General features: G+C 48.2%; 1 protein-coding gene across 2 annotated transcripts in view; it reads right to left on the bottom strand.

The window, feature by feature from the left end:
* Window positions 1-3,912: 3,912 nt before the first annotated feature.
* Window positions 3,913-26,332, bottom strand: part of LOC114849832 (steroid hormone receptor ERR2-like) — a 41,104-nt gene continuing 18,684 nt past the window's right edge. For both annotated transcript variants that reach the window (XM_041069579.2, XM_029141576.3), the window contains exons 2-7: window positions 22,337-22,749; window positions 19,155-19,271; window positions 13,564-13,674; window positions 13,228-13,389; window positions 9,778-10,047; window positions 3,913-7,617 (exon numbers count right to left, since the gene is read on the bottom strand). In XM_041069579.2, the coding sequence (XP_040925513.1) occupies window positions 7,373-7,617; window positions 9,778-10,047; window positions 13,228-13,389; window positions 13,564-13,674; window positions 19,155-19,271; window positions 22,337-22,749 (1,318 nt within the window). In that variant the 3' untranslated portion in view covers window positions 3,913-7,372. The remainder of the gene's footprint in view (window positions 7,618-9,777; window positions 10,048-13,227; window positions 13,390-13,563; window positions 13,675-19,154; window positions 19,272-22,336; window positions 22,750-26,332) is intronic.

Genomic DNA, 26,332 nt, shown 5'->3' with positions numbered 1-26,332 from the left:
CCACAGGAGAATCAGGAGTCTCTGATTTTAGAATAGACTAAAGTTGCTCAATGGCAGTTGATGAAATTAGATACAATTATACAAATTAGATCTGAAATTAAAGACGCATATTGCTGCAACAACACTGATTCTGATGTAAACCACAATGCACCTAATGCACCTAATTATGTTTAGAACGGAGGAAATGCTCTTCAGCGTGAGACAAGGAGCACGTTCGCTCGTCGTGTGCTGCGATGGCACCAGCGCCGCACCATATGGAACCCTAATCTGGGCTCCAGACCCGCTCCAAGTAAACGCTCCCCGCTTCCTGCTGCCGGCTGAGCTAACGCTCACGCCCCCTCACCTGCACGCTGCCGCGACCCCGTCCCTCTCATCCGCCGGCGTCTTTCAGCTGAGGCTCCAACTTCACACGACAGCAGGCCCCTCGTCTCGGGAGCCTCCCCGCGAACAATACGCGTCCTCCCTGCATGAAGGGGGCTTAGTTTTTAAGATGTGGCTTAATTGTTGTCTTTTCCAGTGTTTAATTATAAAAACACCAAAGTAGCGTCGTGGCTGCCGTCTAATTCCACTGTGTTCCGCTAATTATGTGGCGTTAATGGAGGGTTTTCTGTTGTGGCGTCACACTCATTAACTTCGACGAGGACACTGACCTTAATTGGATAAAAGGCTGTTAAGTCACTAGTGTCTGATTAAAGCTAGCGCTGCAGCGTAAACATCAACACTAACGGGTTTATAGGACGTGAAACAACAGAAGACGCGGCATCATGAGTGTCTGTAGCAGACAGAATGTTCACTTGCTATACTGTATGTTGAGAACTGGATCACCGTCCACTGCAGCCGATGGTGTCTATCACTGCTCAGAGTGAATATCAAGCAAACCTCTGTTTAACCGGAGGCCCGATATAGACAGAAAACAGAGTGACACCACCTCTGCTTCCCAATCCCCAGCATCCCCGTTCCCATACCCACACATGCCCTCAATTACCCTGCGAGCGCCACATGTGCAACATCATTAATAAGATCCACTAATAATGGTGGCGAGCTCCATTGGCCGTGAGTGAGATTTGACTAATTACTGTAATTGTATTGGAGTCATGCTCATTAAATATGAAAATTGTGTTCTGTGAAATGAACGGGGCTTCATGATCACTCTTGTATGGACAGGCGGGAAATAAATTAGAGAACACTTTCCCGTTGTGCAATTAACTACAGCACACACAGATACCTGCCACACCCCCCGGTCTGTTAACAGGAAGTGTGTGCGTGTGTGTGCGTTTGCAGTTACTTGTTGCTCAGGATTCTCTTCATACAAACTGTGCCCGTGACCTCTTTGCCCATGAAACATGGAAATGTCAGTATTGCACAGAGCGTATCATTGCAATAGTAATTATTTTTTCCTTTAGTTTTTCCAGCTATTTATTTCATTTTTTCGTTTAATTCGTTAGCAGCAGTTTGCTGAATGTTGAACAGGCACAGGAAATCATTTTAGCATTTGTTTTGAGCCACGTACAGAAACCTGAAGTCTTATATATTACTCAGATAACCAAAGAGAAACCTGATCACTGTCATTTCTATACATCTAATCTAATGTTAAGTCATTCATGGCATTTATGCCCGTAAGCAATTAGTGATGAACACCTTCCAAACCAAACACAAGCGCGTTTCCCCCTCACGCAGGATTTGCCAGTGATGCCTTAGTGGAACTTTGTTCGTGCCTCTTCCTCCTTCTTTTCCCACCTCCTGGGATTTCAGCCGCTGTCAAGGCTCCGCAGCCTGGAAGGCAGCGTCAGGGAGCGCCGCTGTCCCCCAGGAGCCCAGCGCCGCTCCCCCGCCGCTGTTTCTGCACGCTCAACTTTGAGAAATCTTGCAATGCAAATGCGGTACTTACCTCTACCGCCCAGTAACAAAACTGTGTCACACTCCGAGCCTTCTGTGCGAGCCCTGATTTTGTCTGAGGAGATATAGAGGTGAGGAGAGGCAGGTAAACAAAGCATAATGTAGAGGTCAAATGCTAATGAGCGCTCCATTTGTTACGTCTGGCTCCCTGCAAAGGCAAAGTAACAGCATCAGAGGCGCCCAGACATAATAAATCATCCATGTAAATAATACAGATTCAGGGGAAGACTTCATAGTGTTCATCGCGCCACCTCCAGTAATTCCACAGCTCAGTCCTGATTTCCCTCATGTGGCCTTATTTAAACTGTCCCATTTTGAACAGCCTGACGTTCGCGCGTCTGTTTTCGGGGCCGACGCGCGGCCGCTTCGTTCCCATCTGCTCGCCGGTTAATAGGCTGCGACCAGAGCGGACGGCGCCGCACCGTAGCCGGGACCCGGCCCGCTTCGCTGCGAGGCTCGAACAGATGCGGCGCCATGCGGGGCTCTGCAGCTGCTGCGAGGCCTCGGCGAAAGCCCACAGCTGCCCCCTCGGCGTCGGGGCCTCGGCGGAGGAGGAGGCCGAGAGACGGGCGTGACTGATGAGGTGGTGAGAGGAGCAAGGAGGCAGCTGGAGGAGGACTATTTTCAGGTAGCCGGGCCCCTCTCCCCGCCGCGGGAGGTCACTGAGCGACCCGGCACCGCCTATAGATGGCGCTCCATTCATTTTGAAAGGAGCGCGGCCCGCTGTCCGTCACAAAGCGGCCGCCGGCTGCACGACGGTGGGGACGAGCGCTCAGAAAGGCACCCTTTCCCGTCCTTGAGCCAGACGAGGAGAGAAAAAAAAGCGTAAATTCAGCATGTGTGTATGATGAACCCAGGAGCCATAAATCATGACCTTCTTCAATTTACACAGGGAGCATATTGATGGTTTCCTATCCCCTTCACTTACTCTCACCCAGTTGTATTGTCTAACAGAACAGCACTCGGGATAAGCGTGACTGACACTTTACAGCCTATTCTCAGTGGACTCTCACCTCAGCTGCTGAATAATCGGGCACGTGCATACACACACACACACACACACACACACACACACACACACACACACACACACACACACACACACACACACACGTCCATGCCTAAGCAGAGGCAGGTGGAAAGTCAGTCTGAGGACAGCGGGCCGTGCCCCGGCTCCTCCACCAAACTAAAACGCCAGAGCTGAGGCGATCAATTCACTTCTTAACAGCTTGAAGTCCTTCGCTGTCAGAGCGTAACGACTACACGCTCACTAAATGCTGATAATACTAATACTCCGAACGGCCTACAAGTTAATACACAGTTGTTACTTGAGGCAATAATATGAAGTGGCGGCCAAAGCTGCGCCAAGAGAATAAATAAAAATAAAGAAGTGACAAGCCCATCTATTTATTTAATTCAGTCTTCTGTTGAGGGTTTTTTTCCACTGGACATCATACTTGATTTTGTTTAGGGGAATGATTTGTGGCTGGCTGATTAAACAAAGGCACCCCCCCCCCCCCCCCCCCCCCCCCCACACCCACATATTGGCTGAAGTTGAAAGCCCAGTAAATGGAATGACTTCCACAGGATTGCACCACAAAGGAAACGAGTGTGTTAGATGTGCATTCAGCCAGTGTTTTAACCACCACAAGGTCAGACGGGACGCGGCGCAGACAGCTAACCAAGCGACGTCTGGGCGGGAGGATGCCGTTACACCCCGAGGCTCCGTCTTGCTCCTGTACGCGCTGCTGCAGTGCAGGCAGCTATTAGCTCAACAAATGTAAAGGCGGTCCTGCGTTCAGGAGATTACCAGAGCTCTGGTCCGAATCCTGTTGGGAGTTTATTGAACCGATGCTGTGGTTCAGGTGACCCCCAAAACATCTGGATCTTCTAGTTACAAACGCCTTTAAAGGATAGTTCAGAAAATCATTTGTGGCTCAAATGAACCCATGAGTCACTATATTTACTTGTCAGCACGTTTTACACTTATTCCCCAATAACAATTACGCGCAGCAATTACATAAACCATGTGATTTTATTGTCACTGTACATTCAGTGCAGCGTTAGATCTGTTTCACTCCAAAAAAAGCACCTATTTACATTTATGGGTACAGTCGGCATGAACACAACAAACAGAACACAAGGAGATGCCACGTAGTACTGTTCACGAACACCCAGCTGTGGTTGGCTTTTTGCTTTCTCAGGACTGAGTGCGCACAGTTACTCCATAATTAAAATAAACCCAAACTCCCCTTGATTCATACATTACAACTGCTACAATATTGCTTTTGAAGGGAGCAAGTCTCTCGGGTAATCACGTCTATGGTGCACACACTTAGAGGGGTCCTTTATACACGGTGGACCACAATGGCCAGGGAGGTTCCTCCATGTTTTATGTAAATCTCGTCATCGCAGAGTGCACGGAGAGAAGAGAAGTCCGCAAATGGAACAGCGAATAAGCAGCTTTCTCCTCGGAGGAATGTGCTCCCCAGTTGCAGCAGGTTCATCTCCATTTTTTTAATACCCAGTCAGTGATGTCACTTTATTTCTGTGCCACTGATTCCCAGGAGGAGCTCCATGGCCCGCTTCCAAAGCTAGTGTAATTTTCAAAATATGAATTGAGGTATCGGGTCTAGACGCTTTCACTCACTACACGACCTGCTGTGCTGATGACGGAACGACACGGAGACTCAGAAAACAAAACACAAATAAGAGAACACCCCATCAGGCGGCCTCTGAATTCGTGTTGAAGTTGCTCCAACACAATCCAACAAATGAAAACGGCCAAATTAGTCATTTCAATGCACAGCAGATACAGTATAGTGAAATATGCACAACACGTTTGCAGTGTACAGCACTGTACAGTAAGTCCACACTGTAAACCAAGCAGAGCTAAATGTCAGTCTGATGCTCTACAACACAGGGAACAGAGGTGGCCATATTTGCCTTGCATAGCCCAGTGATCACTGTTATGAAACTATTACAGACACCCGTGAAATCGCCTTTGTGGAGGTTCAGACGAACGCTCCCCGCCGTCAGCCGAAATAAAACGTCGCTCGTCCCCAAGGTGGAACCAAAGCAGGAATTTAATTGCTCCGTTTCTGTTGAGAATTTCAGCTTCGGAGACAATTAGGATTAATTGGACGTGGTGGAACTCTTTTAGAACACTGAAAATAAATCTCGCGTTTTCCTTATTATTTTCCTGCGTCGGTTCGGGAGGAACAGTCCGCCGCCATCGGCCTTCAAAGTGCACAGAGGAGCCACGTGGTGCAGCTTTTGGCCTTCAACACATCACAAGGTGTCGTCACATTTAGCAGTTGTACGTTGGAAGACAAAATAAATGGAAGTCATTACTGTTAATATTATGCTGCGAATATGTTCCATAAGCTTTGGTTTGCTACTGTACCAAGGTGATACACCCCTGACTTCAACAGACAGATCGGCTGTTACACATTTGAAGAAGTGCATTGTGGGAATTGGATTCTCTACTGTATGGGGTTTCTAATTATCTATGCGTTACATCACGGTGAATCGATAGCATCTGTTCCTTTGGGGATCATCGGTAGTTACTGGTCGCTTGGCTTCGTATGCTCGTCCTGTTTGGGCAGAAGCTAATGGCACTAATGGACAGAACTGCTTTAAAGGGTCCTTTGTCTCGCTAAAATCCTAAGAGCTTATAGTCATATATATATATATTATATATCCAACCTGCTCAGGTCATCAGGGCAGGAAGAAATATGCTGATAACTGTGTCACATTATTCTGATTGCTCTCCCCGAATAATTTGGCAACCGGCGTATAGATAGATGTAGCGCTCTAAAAGTCTACTATTACTTCTGGAATATATAGAGAGATTATTTGAACCTGTGCGCCTCAGTAAGTCAGAGAGCCTGTGTGTGGAGAAGTGTCTAAATGGTGCCAAATGAGGAGCACCATCGCTGAAGGCCAGCTACCAACGCTGCTGCAGTTCAGTGTACAGTAATTCAAAGTATCCTCAGAAACACAAGTGTCAATATATTAAGTATTAAACCCATGATATTCATTTAACAGTTAAAAAAAAGGAGCCCATCCTCGTCTGAAACTTAGTGCATTGTTTTGGTAGATCTTGCCGCATCGCAGAGCATCAGGGGGAGAATTGAACACGCGTCAGGTTTCAGCGCTGACACTTCTTTCCCAGGTTTTGTACATTGAGTCGTGGTGGACGCTCCACCCAAAGCTATTTACAAGGGAGTGGCACAAAGGAGCAACTTGGCGGTGGGGTCATTCTGAGGAGGAGGAGCTGGAGGTGGAGGGGGACCACCGGCTCCGCCTGACGAGCCCCGGCTGCTACCCTGCGTTCATCCACGGATGAGGTGGAAGCTGGAAAACTTCACTTTTGGCAACTGGCATAAAGTAGGAGACGGTATATTCAACTGATCATCAGTGTGAACCTGATGAAGACTCCTACATACAACTGAGGACACTAGGATTAATTCTGGAGCTATGATCAATATAGTGACACTTGCTTGAGCAACACAAGAGAAGGTGAAGCTGTACAGTATAATGTAATCTCCTACAGCCTCAGCCCCTCATTAGATTGCATTAGACTGCACAGAGTATCTGTATTTACATGTCTGTGGAGTTATACACATTAAAAACAATATCCTGTAGCTGTCTGGTTCACAGTATGCTGAGTTGCCAGAGACGTGTGGAGTGAGGGGGGGGTTTTGGGTCGTACGATCAATAACTCAGCGCTACCAGATGGAGCTCGCCAGCACCAGCCCGTCTTATTGCCACGCTACAGGGATGCTTAGTGCAAACTCTTTGTGAACTGGGATGACTGGCCAACCGCCGTCCTTCCGTGAGCACCAAGTCGACCACGGCTACCACGAGGTAAATATATCACGAGGAAATGGGGAAGCTTCCGCGCCCGCAGTGGGTCCAGCTGTCCCTGATGACAAATAGAAGAATATGTCTAACGATCCCCGCCCAGCCCAGTGCAATTTCACACAATATACAGTACACGTAATATATGTAGACCAGTTACAGACTATTGCTTCAACAACTGAGATTAGAAAAAATGAATGGAAGACAGAAGAACACAGAATGTGGCTACATAGCCGTACAGCTCGTTAGGACATTTAGACTAACACACTTCCATTGTGAGATGAAAATAAAATAAGAAACAAATTCACAGAAGCTTTAGGTGATATAGAGCAACGGGCCTCTGGTTATAACAAGACCGCCGTTGCCTGATTTCTGTACACAGCATCTTTATTTACATTAGCGTGATCCCACATGATTCAGGTTGATATTCATCCCTTTAAATCCGTTTCAAGTCCTGTTCCCTTTTATGTTAATTACCATTTACAAGTGTTGGGACGTAGCAGTCCAGTCTTCATCCTTTCATTGTCACTTGGCACATCGCCTTGGTTTTTTTTCCTCCCTCTCCATGCATTGGGTGATGCAGCTGTCTGTCAAACATCTGGCCCAGATGTCAAGCCTTGGCCTCCAACATCTCCAGGAATAGTTTGTGCATGGGGACTTTGCCCTGCATTTTGATGCTGTAGAAGTGCTGGACAGCCTTGGTGGCGGTCTGACGGAGCAGAGGCAGGGTCATTAGCAGCTTGCCCGCCCGCCGGGGGTCCTCGGGGTGCTGGGAGCCCTCAAAGTCCTGCAGGGCCTCGTGGAGAGAGTCCTGGAGCCTTTGGACGGCCTCAATGTTCTCTATGTGCATGGAGTCTGCAGAAGAAGAAATATATATATATAAATATCAGTAAAAAGGAAAATGTTAGAACTGAAAAGGAGTTTTTGCCTTTAAATTCTGCATCTTGCCTCTGCAAATATGCAATTTTGCAGAGAGGTTTTCTCTTGTTGGTGGTTAATGACGCTCCTTAAATAAATGCCTATGTGTGTCCAGGACTCTAGGGAGAAAGAGGGAGAGCTACTGTAGGCCTGTATAAATATACAGGGGGACAAGAAAAAGATTCATTTCTTTTGGTATCAGGGACCACATACATCCCCCCTGCTAATGAATTCAGATGGCTGCATTACTAGGATATCGTTCAGCTGAATGATGGCAGCAGATGGCCTTCATTTCCATAAGAAAGAGCAGTTGGCCCCCTTATGTATAGGCTCTAAAATAAAACCAGTTGAGGCTTATTAAAAACTGCTCTCTGCGTAGAAGTCTACAAGTTGGGGAAAAACAGGCCTGTCCTCCGAAGGACGAGAACGCGATTCAGTGGACGCGCGGCGCCTCTGCAGAGACTGATGTCAGGCCTCATCAGCGCCGGAATCATACACACAATTCATCAAGTGACAGATACAGTTTAGCACAACAAAATCGAATTCATTTGACTATAAATAATTTATCGTAGTGCATCTAACAGGCTCCCGGCTGCTGACGGAGGAGCGTGAGTGAATTAGATCAGCTCCGCTATGTGTCATGAAAGTTGAGGAGCGAAGTAAAACCGTGTATGAACATGTAAATGAGGCAGAAAAAAGGAAAGTACAAGGCTAATTATGTTCCTAACTGACTGATTAAGTCTCTTTTACCAGTCGCCTTCTGTGTAAATTACGTTTCTATCTTGGGAAATTAACTAGGCTATGTGGACCGCACATGTGTTCCAGCAGTCTTCATTTGAAACCTTCATGTTAATACGGATCTGATCCTCGTTTGGCGTGAGCATGCGTGTGTGTGTGTGTGTGTGTGTGTGTGTGTGTGTGTGTGTGTGTGTGTGTGTGTGTGTGTGTGTGTGTGTGTGTGTGTGTGATCGAGAGGACGGCGAGAGGCAAAATAACATTTCCAAATGTGTGTCAGTGTGTGTGATGGTGCGGGGACAGCGGCGTGTTTTCATGTGTGTGTGTGTGTGTTGAAGGAGGTCAGGGCTGGAATGCAAAACTAACTCTGAAGAAGCAATTTCCATGTAATCCGTCAGCAGCCTGGCGTCAATCCCGTCGATACTCCGCTAATTACAAAATCAATGGCCATGAATTTCCACAGCTGTCACACCCACCGGCCCCCTGGAGCCCCAGCTCTCCGAGACCGCGTTCAAACGAGCCGAAGTTGCCCTCCCGCTCCTCCTGAGCCCGGCGCTCAACCCCTGGCTCCTTCTCTCACTCTTATCCCCTACCTTTCCATCGACCCCCCCCCCCCCCCCCCCTCACTCCCGTCATCCCCATTCATCCTGCCCTCTCTCCACTCTCCCGTGGAGAGTTTGTCATCACAAGACTAAAGCTCTGGGCTCAGCATTTTTCATTTTTCAGTCAGGCAGGAGAAAAGACTCCTAACAGGCATTGATTAGTGAGGGACAGGCCGGGCCTCATGAAAAGCAAACTGTCGATACGGGCGCAGCATCTTCACACTGGAACAAACGAGGCCCGTCGCTCCCCGACGCTCATTCCACTCCACTTAACACATTTTATTGACAGTCCCTGTTTTCCTAATGAAATGCTAAATATATCTCCCTCGGCTGCGGCGCGCTGGCAGCTACTGTTATGGAGATGGAGGGAAGCGGTGGCGCGACGTGACAGCTGCACACAAACACACACGTGTGTGCACGAAATTAAAATAAAGATGGCGGCGCGATAGAAGGCACGCCGCCGTAAACGACCCGTCTCTTGACCTTTTCGTCCTCGCTTATCAGGCGGCCTTCATTGCGGGCGCGATCGGCCCGTGAGATAGAGACAATCGCTTGACATTTTTCCCTTCATTTCTTTGTTTGCTTTAATTAAACGCCAACTATCTCGATTTATTTGAGATTTAACATACAGATGCTCCTTCCCTTCAAGCCCGCGGCACCTTGGCTTTTGTGGAGGGTAGTAAAGGAGATGTGGCCAGAAGGAAGCATCCAGGCGTGTTTGGAATCTTAACTAAAGTTTAAACAGGTGATATTCGTATACCTGAGTTGGAGAGAGCAATGGCTTTGAGCGTGACGAACTCCTCCTTCTCCATGCGCAGCTTCTTGTAGCGTCGGACCAGCGGCAGGATGGCGACGTGCAGGTCCAGGAGGCCCGAGACCCTCGCCTGCTCCTCGTCCACCACGTAGTCCTCGGCGTACACGATCTCGTCCTCGCAGGGCAGCGAGCGGAACACGATGCTCAGCACCAGGATCTCCATCCAGGCGCTCTGCAGCAGACTCATCTGGTCGGCCAGCGAGAGGGTGGAAAAACCTGCGGGATTACGGGGGGGAGACGCGGCCGCTTTGAGTTTCCAGGCGCGCGACACATCACAAGATCAACTTATCGGCGGCGCTCGTCCGCGCGGTTCGTGGGCCGCGTATGCAAAGCTGCACAATCCCCAGAGAAGCCCAACGTGAAACTGAGGCTGAGCACTGTGTGTGGAGGCTTAAGAGAAGAATATAAATCAATCAAGCGAGGGGGCCTTTGAAACATGAGTCAGGGCGGCTTCAAGCATCAACTGTCAACAGTCCGTCCTTCTAAAACCACACAGCATCAATAATTGTGTTGACAACTACAACAACTCGACTCAGAACTCCAATTCTTACAACACTTTCTCCTCATGAAGCTAATTTCTTTCCTTGTATAGGTCAAGTTGAATAATCGGGATGAACAGGGCCTGAAGGTGTCGTGGTTCACGTAGAGGGAACTATTTCATTATTACTGGGAGGCGTAAGGTTGTAAAAAACAAAAACCTATCCTTATTCATCCTCCGCTCCATTTAGCGCCTTGAGTAGCAGATCTGGAGGTCGACCCTTCAAAAGTCTCCTCTAACATTCACACACATCACATCACACAGACAGACGCCTGAAAGAGCCTCCACCGCCACAATACCTTTCAGCGCTCTATGGTGAATAGGAAGGTGATTGGAGCTATTGACCAGGGCCTTGAACTCACCACTCTGCTTACTCAAATGCAAGCGCGTATGGATGGGAATGGAACAGGTTGACTTAAAAGAGGTCCTTTGGACGGCCCTTATCACGCAAATAGAGAAACGACGGGGAGGAGGGGGGATGATGCAGAGAGAAAAGGAGAGCTGGGGGTGTCATTGATTAGTAGATTGTAATCAGTCCACCAAATGCGAAAGGGGGATCGATCCAAGCCTGGGATCTGACAAACAGACAGTTGATGGAGGACATCCGGTACACGTTGACTGGGGGAGGCGACGCTATGGCATCACACAATGTACATACCGTAGCTTACATCCCAAATTTGTGAGCTTATGCTTCATAAATAATTAGGGAATTTACACAGGAGTGTCATTGGTGATTAAACCTCTGTTTCTTTGTACTACATGTAGTCTGACATGTTTGGTTCGACTGCCTCCTCCTTTTCATCCTCACTCTTTTCTTCTCCCTGTCATGTGTTTTTTTTCCCCTTTACACTCAATTTGCTGAAGTGATGGAGCGACTTCCTGGCTCCCCAGGGGTCGCCCCAGAGCTTCAGGTGCAGCGCCCGGACGTGGCTGAGTTAAGTGTCACAGTGGAGGGTGATTCCCCCTGATGAAATATCAATATTTCACCTTACTGATTTACCGCTGTTTGACCAAACATGACACAATATTGAGCAAACTAGGGAATGTCTGTGTCCCTGTAATCGTAGTTTCCTCCTTGGCTGACTACTAAAAGCAAACCACAGGCTTCCACTGCTCCACGAGAGACTTATCACCTACTACATGTCCTATAAAGACAAAAAGGACTGACTGTAAAATTACAGAAAAATCAATTGAGTTAAATGTTGTTTTTATCTACAATCCTTTATTATTTATTTTACATTTCAGTTGATCCTACATCAACACCTTCATACTGAACCGCAGAACCACCAGGCTGAACATTAGTCGTCAAACAGAACAATGTGCTGGGGAATATTTGCAGGAAACACAACTGCTCTAGCTCTGCAGCCGTACAGTTCAAGTACAGATCAGATAAGTAATCAAATCCCTCTTCAGCACAACGAGGAGCCCGAGTGGCCGGCAGTGAAGCCTGACGCCGTCATTGAGAGCCAGGTCTAAAACAGACAGCACTTCACTCTCTATTCATTTAGCATCATTACAGGCCTCCTAAGAGCCCTAATGGGCCTAATAAAAAGACAGAGGTAATAATGAGACTAGAGGGCCTTATAGGAGCAGGAGGAGCGGGGGGTGGGGGGTGGGTGGGGGGGCAGTGAAGAACGAGAGAGACGGAGCTGAATGCTGTCGCTTGGAGCCCAAACCTGCATGTTTGTGTGCAGTCACGTGCTGCGCGCGGTCACCGACTGCGTCCGATCGGCGGCTGCGCAACAGCCTTATTATTAGTTAAAGTTGTAGCACGTTTAGCAGAAAAACACTGACGTGAATTGGGACAAAAGCCTATTGAGCTGCATCTCCACGCGCAGACGCTGAGGAACTTTTACATTAATGGATTGATGTGCAGTAATGACTCTTATTACCTCGTTGTTAAGGCCATTTGCGCAGTGGGCTATGAGTGTAATGGGGGGAGTGGACGCTTAAACTGTAGGGACCCCTTTTGTCTTAATCGTTACTTGATGACACGCTGACCCGGTGGCCCCGGGTAAAACCTCCCCGGAGCGTCACAGACTCCTTTAATAACTCTGTCAGGTCGGAATTTAGATCCTCGCAGCAAACGAGATCAATAGCACATGCAGAGAAAGGCTCCAGAAAACTATGATGGCAAATGTATGAATTTAAGTCTGCAGCCCTGTGTCCTCCCACCCTTCTATCACAGCTAATTTTGTTTTTTTCCTTTTTGTTCCTTAGAAAAAAACACCTCCAATAACATCAATTGCAAATAGGCTGATCCCTTAGAAGCATAAAAAGATGTAAGAACAAAAAATAAGTCTCATTTAAGAATTCATCAATAAAAACGGAGTATGTCGGCCAGCGTTTCCCTAAATAAATCAATGTTAGCACAGTCTCCTTAAGTATGTAAGAGGATTGGTTTCTTTAAGTCTGGGATTGAAATGGAATACATTGACATAGAGGCGGATCCCACACCCCAGACTCTCCCACCCCACCCAGTCAAATCAAAGGTTTCAGCTGCTCTTTATTGATTAGATTTCAGAATATGGGACTAGCTTCTCCCTTAGGTGTAGATGAGTAGCAGATGTTAATTATCCTGTATGTGTGTGTGTGTGTGTGTGTGTGTGTGTGTGTGTGTGTGTGTGTGTGTGTGTGTGTGTTACAGTCAGTGAACTACTTCCCTAATCTCATACGGGATCGTTTCAGCAAATTAAAGCTCAACAGCCTTCTTTCACCAACAGCATACAATAAGTCCTGTGGAGCTGCCCCGAAATTTAGCATTGAGTCAAATTAAAATAAATAAATGTGTTCCATTACAATTACCAGTGTTCTTCATAGAGTTGTTTGAAACTATTGAACAGAACCCGTCTCTGTACCTGGGATGTGTTTGGCCCAGCCGATGATGACCACCAGCTCGCGGTCGGCCAGGTCGCACAGCGTGGTCAGGGCCTTGATGTCTCCGTCGGGCATGGTGGGGTCCGGCATGGCGTAGATCTTCTCTGGCTCCACCACCAACAGATGGGAGACGATCTTTGTCACTGAGAGAGAGAGAGAGAGAGAGAGAGAGAGAGAGAGAGGATGAGGACGACCGGCGAAGAAGAGGAGGACAGCGTTTCAGCGGGTGTCTCCAGCCGCCGAGCAGCCATGTTTGATAGGGAGACGTCTACTGTGATGTGCAGAGGGATCATCCACGTCCCCGGCCTTCAACTCACATGGCTTTTTGGCGGGCGGGGGGATGGTGAGGCCGAGGTAGGCACTGTTCTCCGCGTCCAACCGCCGCTTGTACTTCTGTCTGCCCCCTCTCACCCGGTCCAGACGAACACCTGCCAAAAACACCAAATGTACGAATTAAGGCATATTTCACAACTACTCTCAATTAGTCATTTCTATTATATTGTCATTTAGTTATTGGGAAAAAATGCTTCTCTGTATTTAATTGCAGATGCTTCACAAATTCACGGCTTCGCTGTTTGAACGTGTAGGAAATACAATAAAACAATTATTATTATTATCCATGAAAAGCAGCAGAGTGCTTAAATATTCTCTGTCACAGATGCGAGAGAGCCGATACACAAACGTGACACTTGTGGGATTATCTTGAGAGCCATCTCCGCGGACGCTGGCTGCATCGCATGCATGCCGTGCGCCGGATTCGAAAGCGCCTCGCGGACGAGGGCAAACAGATTTCACATGGTCAAGTGGAATTGAGTCGTGCGAGATTTCCCAGTGACTCATATAAATTCCTTTGATTCCCCTGGAAACAAAAGAATCCGATTAGGATGGTCTTTCAATTTCCTGACACTGACTATCCACTAACCTAATTACCCAGCGTGCCCAGAGGGAGTTCATTCTTCCCAGCAAACACAGTGAGATCATTTTATGCCTGGCAGATTGAAGCTAAATCGAGAGCCTCTCTCCTAACACAGCTTTCCATTTGTACGCCTTAAAGTAATCAATAAGGCTTGCAAATAGACTTCTTGTTCTTTGAACACATGCGGATGCGGTTTTAATTAGTCAGTTAGGCGGCACGGAACTGGGTTTGGGAGCTTTAGTAGTTGTTTTTACTATTAATCTTGGTTAAGGTAAATTCAAAATTATAAATTGTGCTTCAGGAGACCGTGCGTATGTACTCCACATATTAAATCAGTTCAATTGCTTCTCTCTATTTAATGGCACACGCAGGCCCAATGGAGGCCGTTAGGAAAGGCTTTCACAACAATAAGCTGGTGTAACGCAAAAATGCATTATATTAAGCAAGTGTATACTTGAAATTCCTGCACTTGTGCGAGACAGTGAATTGTTGTCTACCAGGAGCCTCAGTGCCACACTTAAACACACACACACGCACACACACACACACACACACACACACACACACACACACACAAACACACACACACAGGTTCCCCCCGCCGGGGTCCGCAGGGTCATGTGGCTGCGACAGGCGACAAGTGACCAAACAGCCGGAGTTAGAATTCCAAGATCCGCGGGGGCCGTTTGAACCGGAGCGTCCGACTGGCCCATAATTAATAGACGCTGACAAGAATTAAGAGCTCAGCGATAACCAGTTTCAGTTTACAGCTTAGCGGCGCAGCGAACAGCGCAGACCCGTGGCGGGGGGGCAGCGAGGATGACAGATGGGGGAGAAAGGAGTTCGACGATGACGGTCGGGAGGGTTTTGGAAAAGAACATAACATAAGCTGCAGGTTCCGTGCACCCACCCGTTCTCACTTCTCTTTCTGTGCCTTTCAGCACCGGCTGCACAGCCAGGGCAGGATTATCTCCTCCCCATGTGATACGGCACAGTACTAAGAATCTGACCACAACAAGACAGCTGGACATGGCCCCCTTTAAAAAGGCTGGGGCGGCGGGAGGGGTTGTGTCATCGTCAGCAGCGCATTCCACACCTCGGGCCCAAAACCACAGCAGCTTCCATGCTACAAGACAATCGGGTCCAGAAGGGTCCGGTTTGTGAGAGCATGTGACATGGGAGCCAGGCCGGCACACGGATCATCTTAAAAGCCTCCAGGGCCATTTTTTATAGTTGCTGGCCCTTTATAAGGTATGGCAGCCAAAATATGGATGCAGAGGGTGAGGTTATGGGGTAAAGGGCAGTAGGAGAGAGAGAGAGAGGTGCATGTGTGTGTAAAAGACAATGAGCCATGTTTGCATAGGAGCAATCTTCACAGCCACCTGACCCCCAGCTTCCCTTTCCCATTCAATATCTCTATTGACTTATGCAGTCTTAAGCACATTCCTGCTCAAAGCAGCCATGTGTTGCACTTATGAAAATTTATTATTCATTCATGGGCTTATTATTTATTTGACACTTTAACAAACTCCTCGTTTTGGGGGCACGTTAGGAATATTTTAAATTCAAGGTCAAATTCTTAATATAAACAACAATAACAAAAAAACAAGATCAAGACATAAAATCACAAACAACTATAATTACATTTATTACATTTTGTGTCATGTGTCTTAATGTACCTCAGAATCATTCGGTTAAATGAATAAATAATTATTTACTTATTTATTCAAAATGCATAAATAACATAGTTGCATTATATAAGCGTTGCAAATTTTAAAACCCAACATTGCGATTTTTTTATGTGTAATTACATCGAATCAATAACAAATGATGCAAGAATGTGCCTGTGGCTCACACATAATAGCGAGTATCGCGCCCGCGTTCGCCTGCATCTCGTGCTATTTCCAGCCGCTCACCTGTCAGAGGCGCTTCTTTCTAGAGAATGTGTCAGGATTGCCCCGCTGGTGAGCGCTGCCAAGGGGAGATTAGGAGCTCCCTATTTTAGCTGGGAAAAATCAGAGGGATGCTGCGCGCGCCCCCTCCTCCGCGGCCGCTCAGCCGTTTCAAGGGACAGGGACCTTGGCCTTGTGGAGCAACCTCAGAGGGCCGAGGCTCAAAGCCTGCATCGCAATTTTAACAAGTCTGGGTGGGCTGCAGGGAAGGAGGGGGTCGTTTCTCACACTTGCACTACACTTTTCATATTTCTGAGCCGGCGCGGCCACGAGGGGTGTTGCGGTGTATTACAGATCCACCCAGGCCACAAACGCAGGTGTAATGGAAAGCGTCTGCACAGCCGGAGACGGCCGGGCAGAGTCGGGATCCCTGGTGCACTGGTGCAGGAAGCGCTCGGCTTGTGGTGTTTGCACAATTTGTTGTGTGTTGGAGAGGATGAAAGAGAAAGGGAGACGGCTTCAAAATCTGATCCCACATAAGGGGGGGGGGGGGTGTAAATGCATGTGTGTGGAGGTCAGCGCCTCACTGAGTCCCGCTTCTTCAGAGGAACACGTGTTGGCCTCCGTGTCTGATCTGTCACCTGCCAGACAGTGAGGACAGGCCAGCGCAGGGCATCTGGGTGGGCTCTGACACTCAGCTGCAGCTCGCCAGCTCTGACACCCTACAGAGAAAACAAGGCCGCCGACATGTGCTGTTGCACACAGACGCTAGCGAGCGACGACCCAGGTTTGTGTTTGTCCTCCTGTATTGGAAGACTTTAAAGGCCTCCATGCAGTAGAGTGCCTCTCTTTTTTGATGATGTAATCTTAGTGTAGGCTATAGATTGGTTTCTGATCTGAGTCTATTGATTGGGAAGGGATCTGACAGTCTGTGATATTGGATAGGGCTTTACTAATCTTTTGCGTATGCGGCTGGAGGAAAATAAGGCTGTAATGTTACCCTGGTTGCCACGTTCGCTCAGGAAAGACTGCTGATCCCTATCTGTGGTCGGGGCGAGGGCGAGACAGCGGCCGAGGTTGCCAAAATAGTCTGGCAGCTTGTATTCATCCACCACGTTACAGTATCAGAAAATCCCCACGAGCACGGAGCTACGGCTAGAACCCAGAGGAATCAAAGCAAAGCAGGAAATGCGTCAGCTTTCAAAAATGTCACTTATGTCCAGAAAGGTTGGATGTCGTCTGTTTCCGGTATAATAAGAAATTAAATAAAACAACAAAGAATAAAACAACAGATAATTACAAAAAATACTTACTAAATGAAAGATGCTAATAGATTTGGAACCTGCTTGCATCATTTAAGTTCCTCCAGCACGGCTGTGGGCTGTTAGCGCTGCTATTAGCTGTGGGCAGCGACTCCTGGCACTCGTGGCTGACACCATACCTTCCGCAAGTTGTAATAACGTGAGCGTTTTTTCCACTGGCCCTGTGACCTTTCCTTCTCCTCACCCGGCTTCCTGGAAGAGCTGGACCTCCCCAGCATCAGCCGCACGCCGCGCTCCCCCCCACGAATCTCACATTTTATCAAACTACTCGTCGGCACCTGCCGACGCTGATTAATCGGAACCTGGAGGAACTGAAACCCACCTAAAGCCACTAAACTGGGAGAAATGGAGTCAGCGCCAGGTGTTGCAGGGAGGGGGGAGGAGGGAGACCCCCCCCCCCTCCCAGTCTCACCAGCAGAAGTGGTCCCGTTCTGGCAGCTGGTGCTTTATAATTCAGGATGGCACGTTAAACTGGAGCTTAGAGGGTCATGGTACGAACATTTAGCTACTTTTAGATACGATTGATCGCAGACGTTCCCACGGCTTCTTCCTGACGCTGAAAAACCCATTCATCGTCGTGTGACGCAAAAATATTTCCCCCAGTGCGTCGCATTCATGCTCCATGTTGCCGTGGTGCGAGGGTCACCGGCACATTAATATATTAATAAGCATCCCTTTGCCTTTTAACTGAATGCCATCACTTTCAGAGAATCACCAACCGCGCCACGCGACTCAGGAGCCGCAGGCGGCGGAAGTAACTCGTCCACGTCGAGCGTCCACCATAAACAACAGCCTGCTGTTTAAGCTTCGCTTTAAAGCGCCAGCACAACTGAGGATCCATCAGTCTGAGATGAACGGCGCGCAGGGACGCTGTTGGAGTAGAAGTGGACGTGAGGCACAGATTGCACTTAACTACTGCTGGCGTCTATTGTCAGACGTGTTTGGTGCTGGCAGAACACCACCGAACTGTATGACTGAGACTTATTTTTAGGAAACGCATGATTCTAAGTTGAGCTTATAAACTAATTCTTTGTCTGTGTTGCACAGTAGGCGAAGCCTGAACTTGGTCACTTTAGTCACAATTTGACCCCATATTATTTTACTCCGAGATTCAATATGTGCTTGTTTAAAAGGAAGTTGTGCAAAAATGGCAGAAAGGAAGTAAATCCCACTTTCCCACAGCACATAATTAAAATAACATGTACGGTAGATCTTCCTGTGGAAACCACAAAAAAGAAAATCCATGAGCTAGATTTTCCCCCTGTACTCCCAGCGGTCGCTCACTGGAGGAGAAACACTTGCAGGAAGTGAGGTGGGATGTTCGGAAAGCATTTAGTGGATCAATACGCCGCGCGAGCGGAGGGGAAGGGAGGCAGACAGACAGAGAGGGAGCGGGAGAGAGAGACACTCTGAGCCCAGGGGACAGGGAATTCTTGGGGGAACGGCTTGTGCTTTTCAAGATTCTGTTACACATCTCAGTTTGGTCTCGGTAGGAAGGTCCAACTCAGCAGCTTTTTCCTCACGGAGGCCTGGCCGTGTGAGAGGAGGCCAGTAAATCTGTGATGTCACCAGTGTCTCCCTGTGGCCACATCAGGCTTATATCTGATTACTGACCCAACCGCCAGGAAGCGTTAACTCTTTCGCTTTTATTGTTTAGCTCCTGCATCTAATATGGTGGAATCTGAGTATGCAAAAATGGAAACTTGCAGCCGGACACATTTTAGCGAAGCTGCTTGATAGCAGGCGAACCCGCACACAAGCACAGCGGCAGCGCTCACCTTCCTTCAACATGCCGACTTTAAGGCATTTCATGAATCGACAGGCCTGGCACGACTTGCGTCTCCTCTTGGTGATCTCGCATTCGTTGGTGGCCGGACAGCTGTACTCGATGTTCCCTGGAAGACATGAGAGGAGATGGTGTAGATCAGCATGACAAAAACTAGGAAAAATGAAAGGGTAAGCTCTGTGTGTGTGTGTGTGTGTGTGTGTGTGTGTGTGTGTGTGTGTGTGTGTGTGTGTGTGTGTGTGCGCACACACACACCTGTCCCAAGGTGACCCCGGGGGTGGGGGCACCTCCTGAAGGAGAGGATGGTTTAGCGGCATTTTGATGGGACATGTTAAAAGCACCTTCCTATGCCGGAGTCCCACCCCCATTTTGATTCCCAGATAAATTAGCTTCATTAATGCAGAGTGTCCTCTCTGCGTGGCTCACCACGACCCCGTCCAGCCCATCCTTCTTCACCTAAAGGATGATGGGAGAGCTGCCCTCCAACAACACAAAGGCTGCGGGACGGGCGCACAGCTGAGCGCTCTGCATAATGTTCTCCCGTAAAAGACCACGAGCCGCTGGTAGACTGGCCGATCTCAGGCTCCCATATCATGTAGCGAAGCCCAATGTATTATTCAAGTGTGTCTCGACAGCAGTTGGCTCGCTATGGAATTATTTCCTATGCAATTTAATCACTCGGGTCCAAAAACAGCCAGAAATGCAGACATATTGAATCTGCTGCCGTGAAGCTGCTGCCCGTCTTCCTCACCAGGTTCCGGTTAGCAATTTCTCCCCGGATCATTACTCGCTCACATCAAAAGTTGATGCGACCCCAAGAATCCAATGACAAACGCTCGTCCCCGAAGTATCCGAACCCCTCGACTGAACGTTTAAACAAAGTCTCATAAGTCCAGCGATGCATTAATGGTCCCTAAAAAAAGCGAACCAGGTGTTGTCTGTTGCGCCGCTGCCAGATCGGCCCAACACACACACACACACACACACACACACACACACACACACACACACACACACACACACACACACACACACACACACAACCCCCCCCCGTTGGTCAAGGAGAAGGTGCCAACATTTGTCAGGATCCCTTGCATGGTCGGTGCCAGCAGGGTCACATGCGCTGTGAGGGGTCCGGGGCCCGGTGCCAGGACGCTGGCAGAGCCCGCTGCCGCTCCTCTACGCGGAGAACCCTGCGGAGCTCAGGTACGATGGAAGATCCAGCGTTTTATCGCAGGCCGTGCGTTATGTTGCTGTTGCCGCAGTCAGCCTGGGTCTGTTTTTAACTCGCTCAGTTTTCTTGATCACATTCTTCTCCATTAAGATATTGAGCAGTAACTTGAAACCGTAACAGAACACAGAGGGTTTCCATCAGGTTACAAAGGGTCACATTCAATTCACGTTTTTAGGATTATTAAAGGAAACATTTTAAACCAGGACGGGTCAACAATGACCTGCGTGTGTGTGTTTACGGTGTGTGTGGACTCCTGAATAGTCCTAAATTGCCTCGCTCTAAAAGCTCACTGTCGGCATACTCTGTTAGTTAATCAGGTCTAGTGTCCACCTTTATTTCTCAAAGGACATTTCAACCACTCTAATATCCTTCCTTAACCTCTCTTATTTTCCCTCTAAATTTTGATATATTATTATGCCATGCTATTATCCACGCGCTCATCTCCACTCTAGCCGGACCTCTCCTTGTCCTCCTCCTTTACCGAGGCCGGGACCCCCCTTCCTGATTACCATTCCATTAAAGCTCCCTCTCCTTTCAGTGGATGACCACGTCCCCTGTCCCTTGTCCCCCTGCCTTTTATTTAGATGTCTCCTCTGCGTCTATCTCTACCCGTCCTCTGTTATTGCCCCGACAACACGTGCCTCAGCTTCTAATTGGCCCCCGTCTCATCCCCCTTGGGTGCAGGTCTGGAAGGGCCCGGGGGCAAAGAACAGATCCACACCTCCCACCCTCCTTTCCCAATGACATGCCTGCTTCTTAATTACAGTCACCCAACACTGATTGTTATTGACTGAACCTCCCGCAGCTCAGGACGAATGACGGACAGATTAGGTTCATTACAGGCTCGTCCTCCACAAAGGAGAGCGAGAGGAAAAGGAAGAAGACAAAGAAGACGACGGAGCTTTGTGCCAGACGCACAAATCCACACGGAAACACTATTTACAGTCTAATAACTATTGGCAAACTCGTCTTCCAGGGACGGCTATAAAAAGTTGTTGAAATAATTATTTGCGTGATTTGTGCCTTCAACTGTGCAACACACATCAGTGAGCCAATTAACGCGACTGTCACCACCTATTGACACGTTGATTTAGTCTGATTGTCACAACTAAAGCAGATTTTTAATTTCCTTTAGCATCACTTACATTTCTGAAATCAGAAATGTCTCCAAAACGCGTAACGAGGCTGACAACAATAAAACCTTCTTCATCACCCCTTATGACGGATGTCAGCGTAGTCACACTCTGTTGTTGCTGTGCATACACTTCTATTTTTACACTATTAGTGACAAGATTGCTCTGCAGCTGAAGAAATATTGGAAACAATTAAAACTCAATTAAGCCGTTATATTGTATTTGTTGAGTTCAACACCTGTAAACAGCTGCTGTATAAAAATAACTGTTTAGGGAATTACATTGTTTCCAGTAATTATTATTTTTATTATATTATTCTATAATAATACAGTTGAATGGTAGAAAAATGAGGTTGGCATTGTTTTATTCATTCTGAAGGGTTTGCTCAGTTGCCGTGGCCTCACCAACCTGCTGTCTCGCTCCGCGCAGACACAAATGATGCGAAAAAAAAAAAAAATCAAATTCCTGCATCGGCGTTTGCGACGCATTATCTTTATCCAAGTGATTACTCTGGACCGGTTCCCACACATGGCAGAGTCAATGCCAGATGTGCGATCCACACACAAACACGTACAAAAACAGATTTACAGTCTGGGCCTAATGCTTGCGTTAGACACTATAATCACTGCGCTGTGTTAGTCCTATAAAAAGAGTCTAAAAGGAGAAACGCATGGCTACGAATATTATGGCAATCGCAACCATCTCGGTGCAGTACATTGGAGTTAAAGGGGTCACGAGGTTCAACTGACACCATAGACACTGAAGAGCAGCTCTACTGAGCCTGTGAAAGTTGAAAGGAGGAAATACCTTGTATCGTTCTTTTGAAAAAGGCCTTGCAGGCCTCGCAGGAGGCCACCCCGTAGTGGTACCCCGAGGCAATGTCACCACACACCAGGCACAGCCGCTTGGGAATGGCATTGAGCATGTACTCGCACTTGATTGGCGAGTCGTCCGCCATGCCGCCGGAGCAGTCCTCGTAGCGCCGCAGGCAGGCGGCGCCGCCCCCGAGCATGCCCGGGTTGAACATCGGCGGGGAGTCCAGCGCGTGCGAGCGCCCGCCGCCGTTGACGTAGCCGCCGCTGGCGTCCGAGTTGCCGCTGGGGCTGTGGTGGCTGCCGGTGTCCACGAGCGAGGACGACGGACTGGAGGGCTCGGTTTTGACGTAGGAACCGCAGCTCGAGGACAGGTGTCGGTCCTCCGAGGGCATTCTGGTGAGCAACCTGCACAGACAGGGGGGGGGGGGCAGAGAGGCGTAGTCAGTGCCGACGGTGATATTTCATACGGACTTCTCTATTGGGGAAACGAGAAGCAAAGACGCCGAAACGAAAGTAAATATACATCAGAAAACTGCAAGTCAAGGAAATTTTGGCCACCAACAAACCCGACAAGATGTACCGATCTTTGCTTTCCCCCATCAGCGCCTCATGACCCTGCGAGAGATACATCAGCTGCAAAAGAGCTGAGATTGATAGATTATGTTACGGACACAACCATTAATGTGTTGGAATGCCAGGTGATATACTACGGTCGCTTTTTTCCTCCCCGGCAAAAGGGTAACTAACGACCATGTCAACAGATGCCCCATACATCTTGCAAACAATGCCCACAATTGGTTGGTTGCCAGGAGGAAATGAATGAATGAAACTTCAGAAGGCTGTTAATGGACGGAGAGAGGTGTTACACTCAGCATTTGGAGGATCATGGGTAATACATGACCCAATCAATAGTCCTGGTGAGTTGCACGGTGGACGGTGCTGGGTTACGGCAGATTTAAGCAAGAGGCTGGAAGCTGAAAAATTTGCTGAACCCCCAATTTATTATACGTGGGTGTTCAAGATCTTTTTCTTATAAAATCAAAACTATTTGGAACTTTTTTGAAGGACGTAAGCATGTGGACCAGCTGGACTCCTCTACGCTTCCTGGGGGTGCCTAGTTTCTGCTCGTTGCCTCTGCACAAGTGCTTATATGAAGCCATGAAGTCATCGAGGTCTTGACAACATGAAACCTCGCTTTCAACTGCTAACGGGTGGCAGCCGAAGGGAGGGCAGAGGCAGGAGATGGCCTGTACCCCTGGGCCCAGATCAGATCTATTGATCCTCCCCTCTTCCTTCCTGTTCCAGATGAGGCATGAAAAAATACACCCTCCTCTTACGGGCCCCAGACATTCCTTATGCATTTTTAATCAGCCAGGACTGTTAACATAGTGTGAGATGGAGCGATACAACATTATGTTAGCCTTCATTCTGAGAATGCTGCGGCTTATAAAAGATTCACGGGGCTCACGTTAAATCTTGTTAGCAATCAGCATAAACCTATAGTCAGTGGGAAGGTATATTTTCTCCCATGTGAGGGAATTGGAGAGCGGCGTGGTAACAGTTAATACATCACTGCAGCCAGATAGAGGGAATCCCTATGGAATAGTACACTGTGGCATATGTAAAAAGTAGTTCATTCCACACTTAGCACACAGTAACGCTGGGGAGATGTTTTTTGTTAGGTTTAATGGAAATTTCTAATGGGTCCTTTCAAATCTGTCGAAATGAAATAATGGCACGAACGACCAATTCGCGCCGACAGAAATAGCTTCATAGTTTTATAATTTGGTTTCCCACCCTTATTATAAAGCGACAGAGTTTTCTAAGCGCAGCCTGACTCTCCTCAACCCGTCCTGCTCCCCCGGCAACACACACACACACACACACACACACACACACAAATGCATTGCACTTACTATCTAATGGGGTGGTGTTTGCTCCACCGCGCAGAAAAATGGTACAAACCGAGCAGACAAGCAAGACTCATCAGACGGACGTGAAGGTCACCTGCCTTCTCTGTTCGGCTGCACTCGGAGGCCCAGACGCCTTCAGAGCGGACGGCCACGGAGCAGCACGCGCCGCGCCGAGGGGAAGCAAGGAGTCCGGTCCCAGTGCCAGGAGCGCTTAATTCAACCAAGACGCATGTCAGATCAGCCACCGCTGCTTTTATGTTCATTCTGATTTTGGAGCCAAAGTGTGATGGGTGTGAAAATGTCCCATTAGAGCAGTGTGTGTGTGTGTGTGTGTGTGTGTGTGTGTGAACATTTTGGCATCTCTCCTCATGCTGGCAGGGCTGCAGATCCCCTGCTTCCCTACATGAATCCTGAATCCACTCACCTCTCCTTTAAACTCTCGAACATGTTTCCCAGCCACCAAATGTCAGCAAAGAACACGCTCAGCCACAGAGTCCCCTTTTTGTCATTCAGTGGACGAGTGAAGGGTTAAAGAAAATCCAGATTTCCATATTTACCACGCATTTTCCAACTGCGGGGGGGGGGTGTTATTGTTGAGCTGGAGGGTTAAGCTTGTAGCAAAGAACACAGTGTAAATCATGGCGCTGAACACAGTGGAACATGGAAGCGCAGAAGGACAGAGGCAAAGAGCCATGCATGAAATTAGTTCATTAATCTTTCTATGATAGGCCGTCCTTGTTTGGGGCAAACTCTATCAGCTTTAAACGGAGTGGCCCTTCCTGCCTGACACATAGATTACACCGCGAGTCCGCAGCCGGGGTGGCTGGGAAATAAATGGCCGCGCGAGAGGGGAAATGAGGTAGCGTGTGTCGTCCGAGTGTTAAGTATTAACAACATGTGTGTGGAACGCGGCACTGGCGCGAATGAAGGTCACCGAAAACGTGTGTGTGTGTGTATGTGTGTGTGTGTGTGAAAAACGCTGCGTACGTATTAGCGGTTAGATCTGACAGCTAAAGCTTCACCACAGGACGTAGTTGGACATGTTTTACCTGTGTTAGTCTCTCTCTCACACACACACACACACACACACACACACACACACACACACACACACACACACACACACACACACACACACACACACACACACACACACACAGAACTTTCAGCATATGGCCTCCTCAATGTCACTGCCACGAGGAGAGACTGCATAGATTTCCCACATGGATGATGTCTCTTTACCTGGAGTACAACCCCCCCCCCCCATCTACATACACATCTACCACCTCCAGGAAATTGCTCTCCCTGCAAAGTCAAACACACCCCTAACTGCCTTTTAAAAAAGAGACAGAAGAAGGAGGTTATGGAGGAGAAAGAATAAACGAGCAGAGACTTAAGCCGTCATTGGGAATCAGAGGCGGACTCATGAGGGACAGTTACGATATTGATTTCATAAATAAACAGAGATGGCCATCGATCCTAATGTTATTTTGCATTTCAATTACTGCCCAGAAACATAACCTTCAAACGTCTGCTCCTCCACAGTAATAACATCCACTGATAATCACAAGCGACTCTTGTCCGGCGCAAATTGACTTTTCTCCCCCCGCCTGCTTTTTTCCGCTTCTTCTTCTTCTCCAAATGTGTAAATGACACAAGTTTGCATTTGCCTAATGGTATTAGAGCATGGGCTGAATTTCAAGTGAGAGTCAAGCGGATACAGTACGCGCCCGGGTCAATTGACACAATGCAAATGAACGCGGCGAAGAGGAATTAAGTTCACAGTGTGAGACCTCGTGAAGTTACGATGAGGCCCATTAAATTAAACACGCCGGCCGAGTCGCGCCTCGTGATTGGACCCACTGCTTCCAGATTTTTTCCTTCTTCTGCGAGCGTGTTAATTTCGCTTCATCAATAAAGCAAACCTGTCCCTTCAAGTCATCTGTGAAGCAGCGTGCGCTCGGGCCGAGCACACGTGAGCTGCGCTCGCGCTTTGATTGAGTGGCTGCAAAAAAAAGCGTCCATCTACATCCTGATGAATTCAGAGTCCTTGACAGGCTGCCTAAAGGATGCAT

The sequence above is a fragment of the Betta splendens genome, chromosome 24 (genome assembly GCF_900634795.4).
Source record: "Betta splendens chromosome 24, fBetSpl5.4, whole genome shotgun sequence".
Lineage (NCBI taxonomy): Eukaryota > Metazoa > Chordata > Actinopteri > Anabantiformes > Osphronemidae > Betta > Betta splendens.
This window is presented reverse-complemented; position numbering and strand designations above follow the sequence as displayed.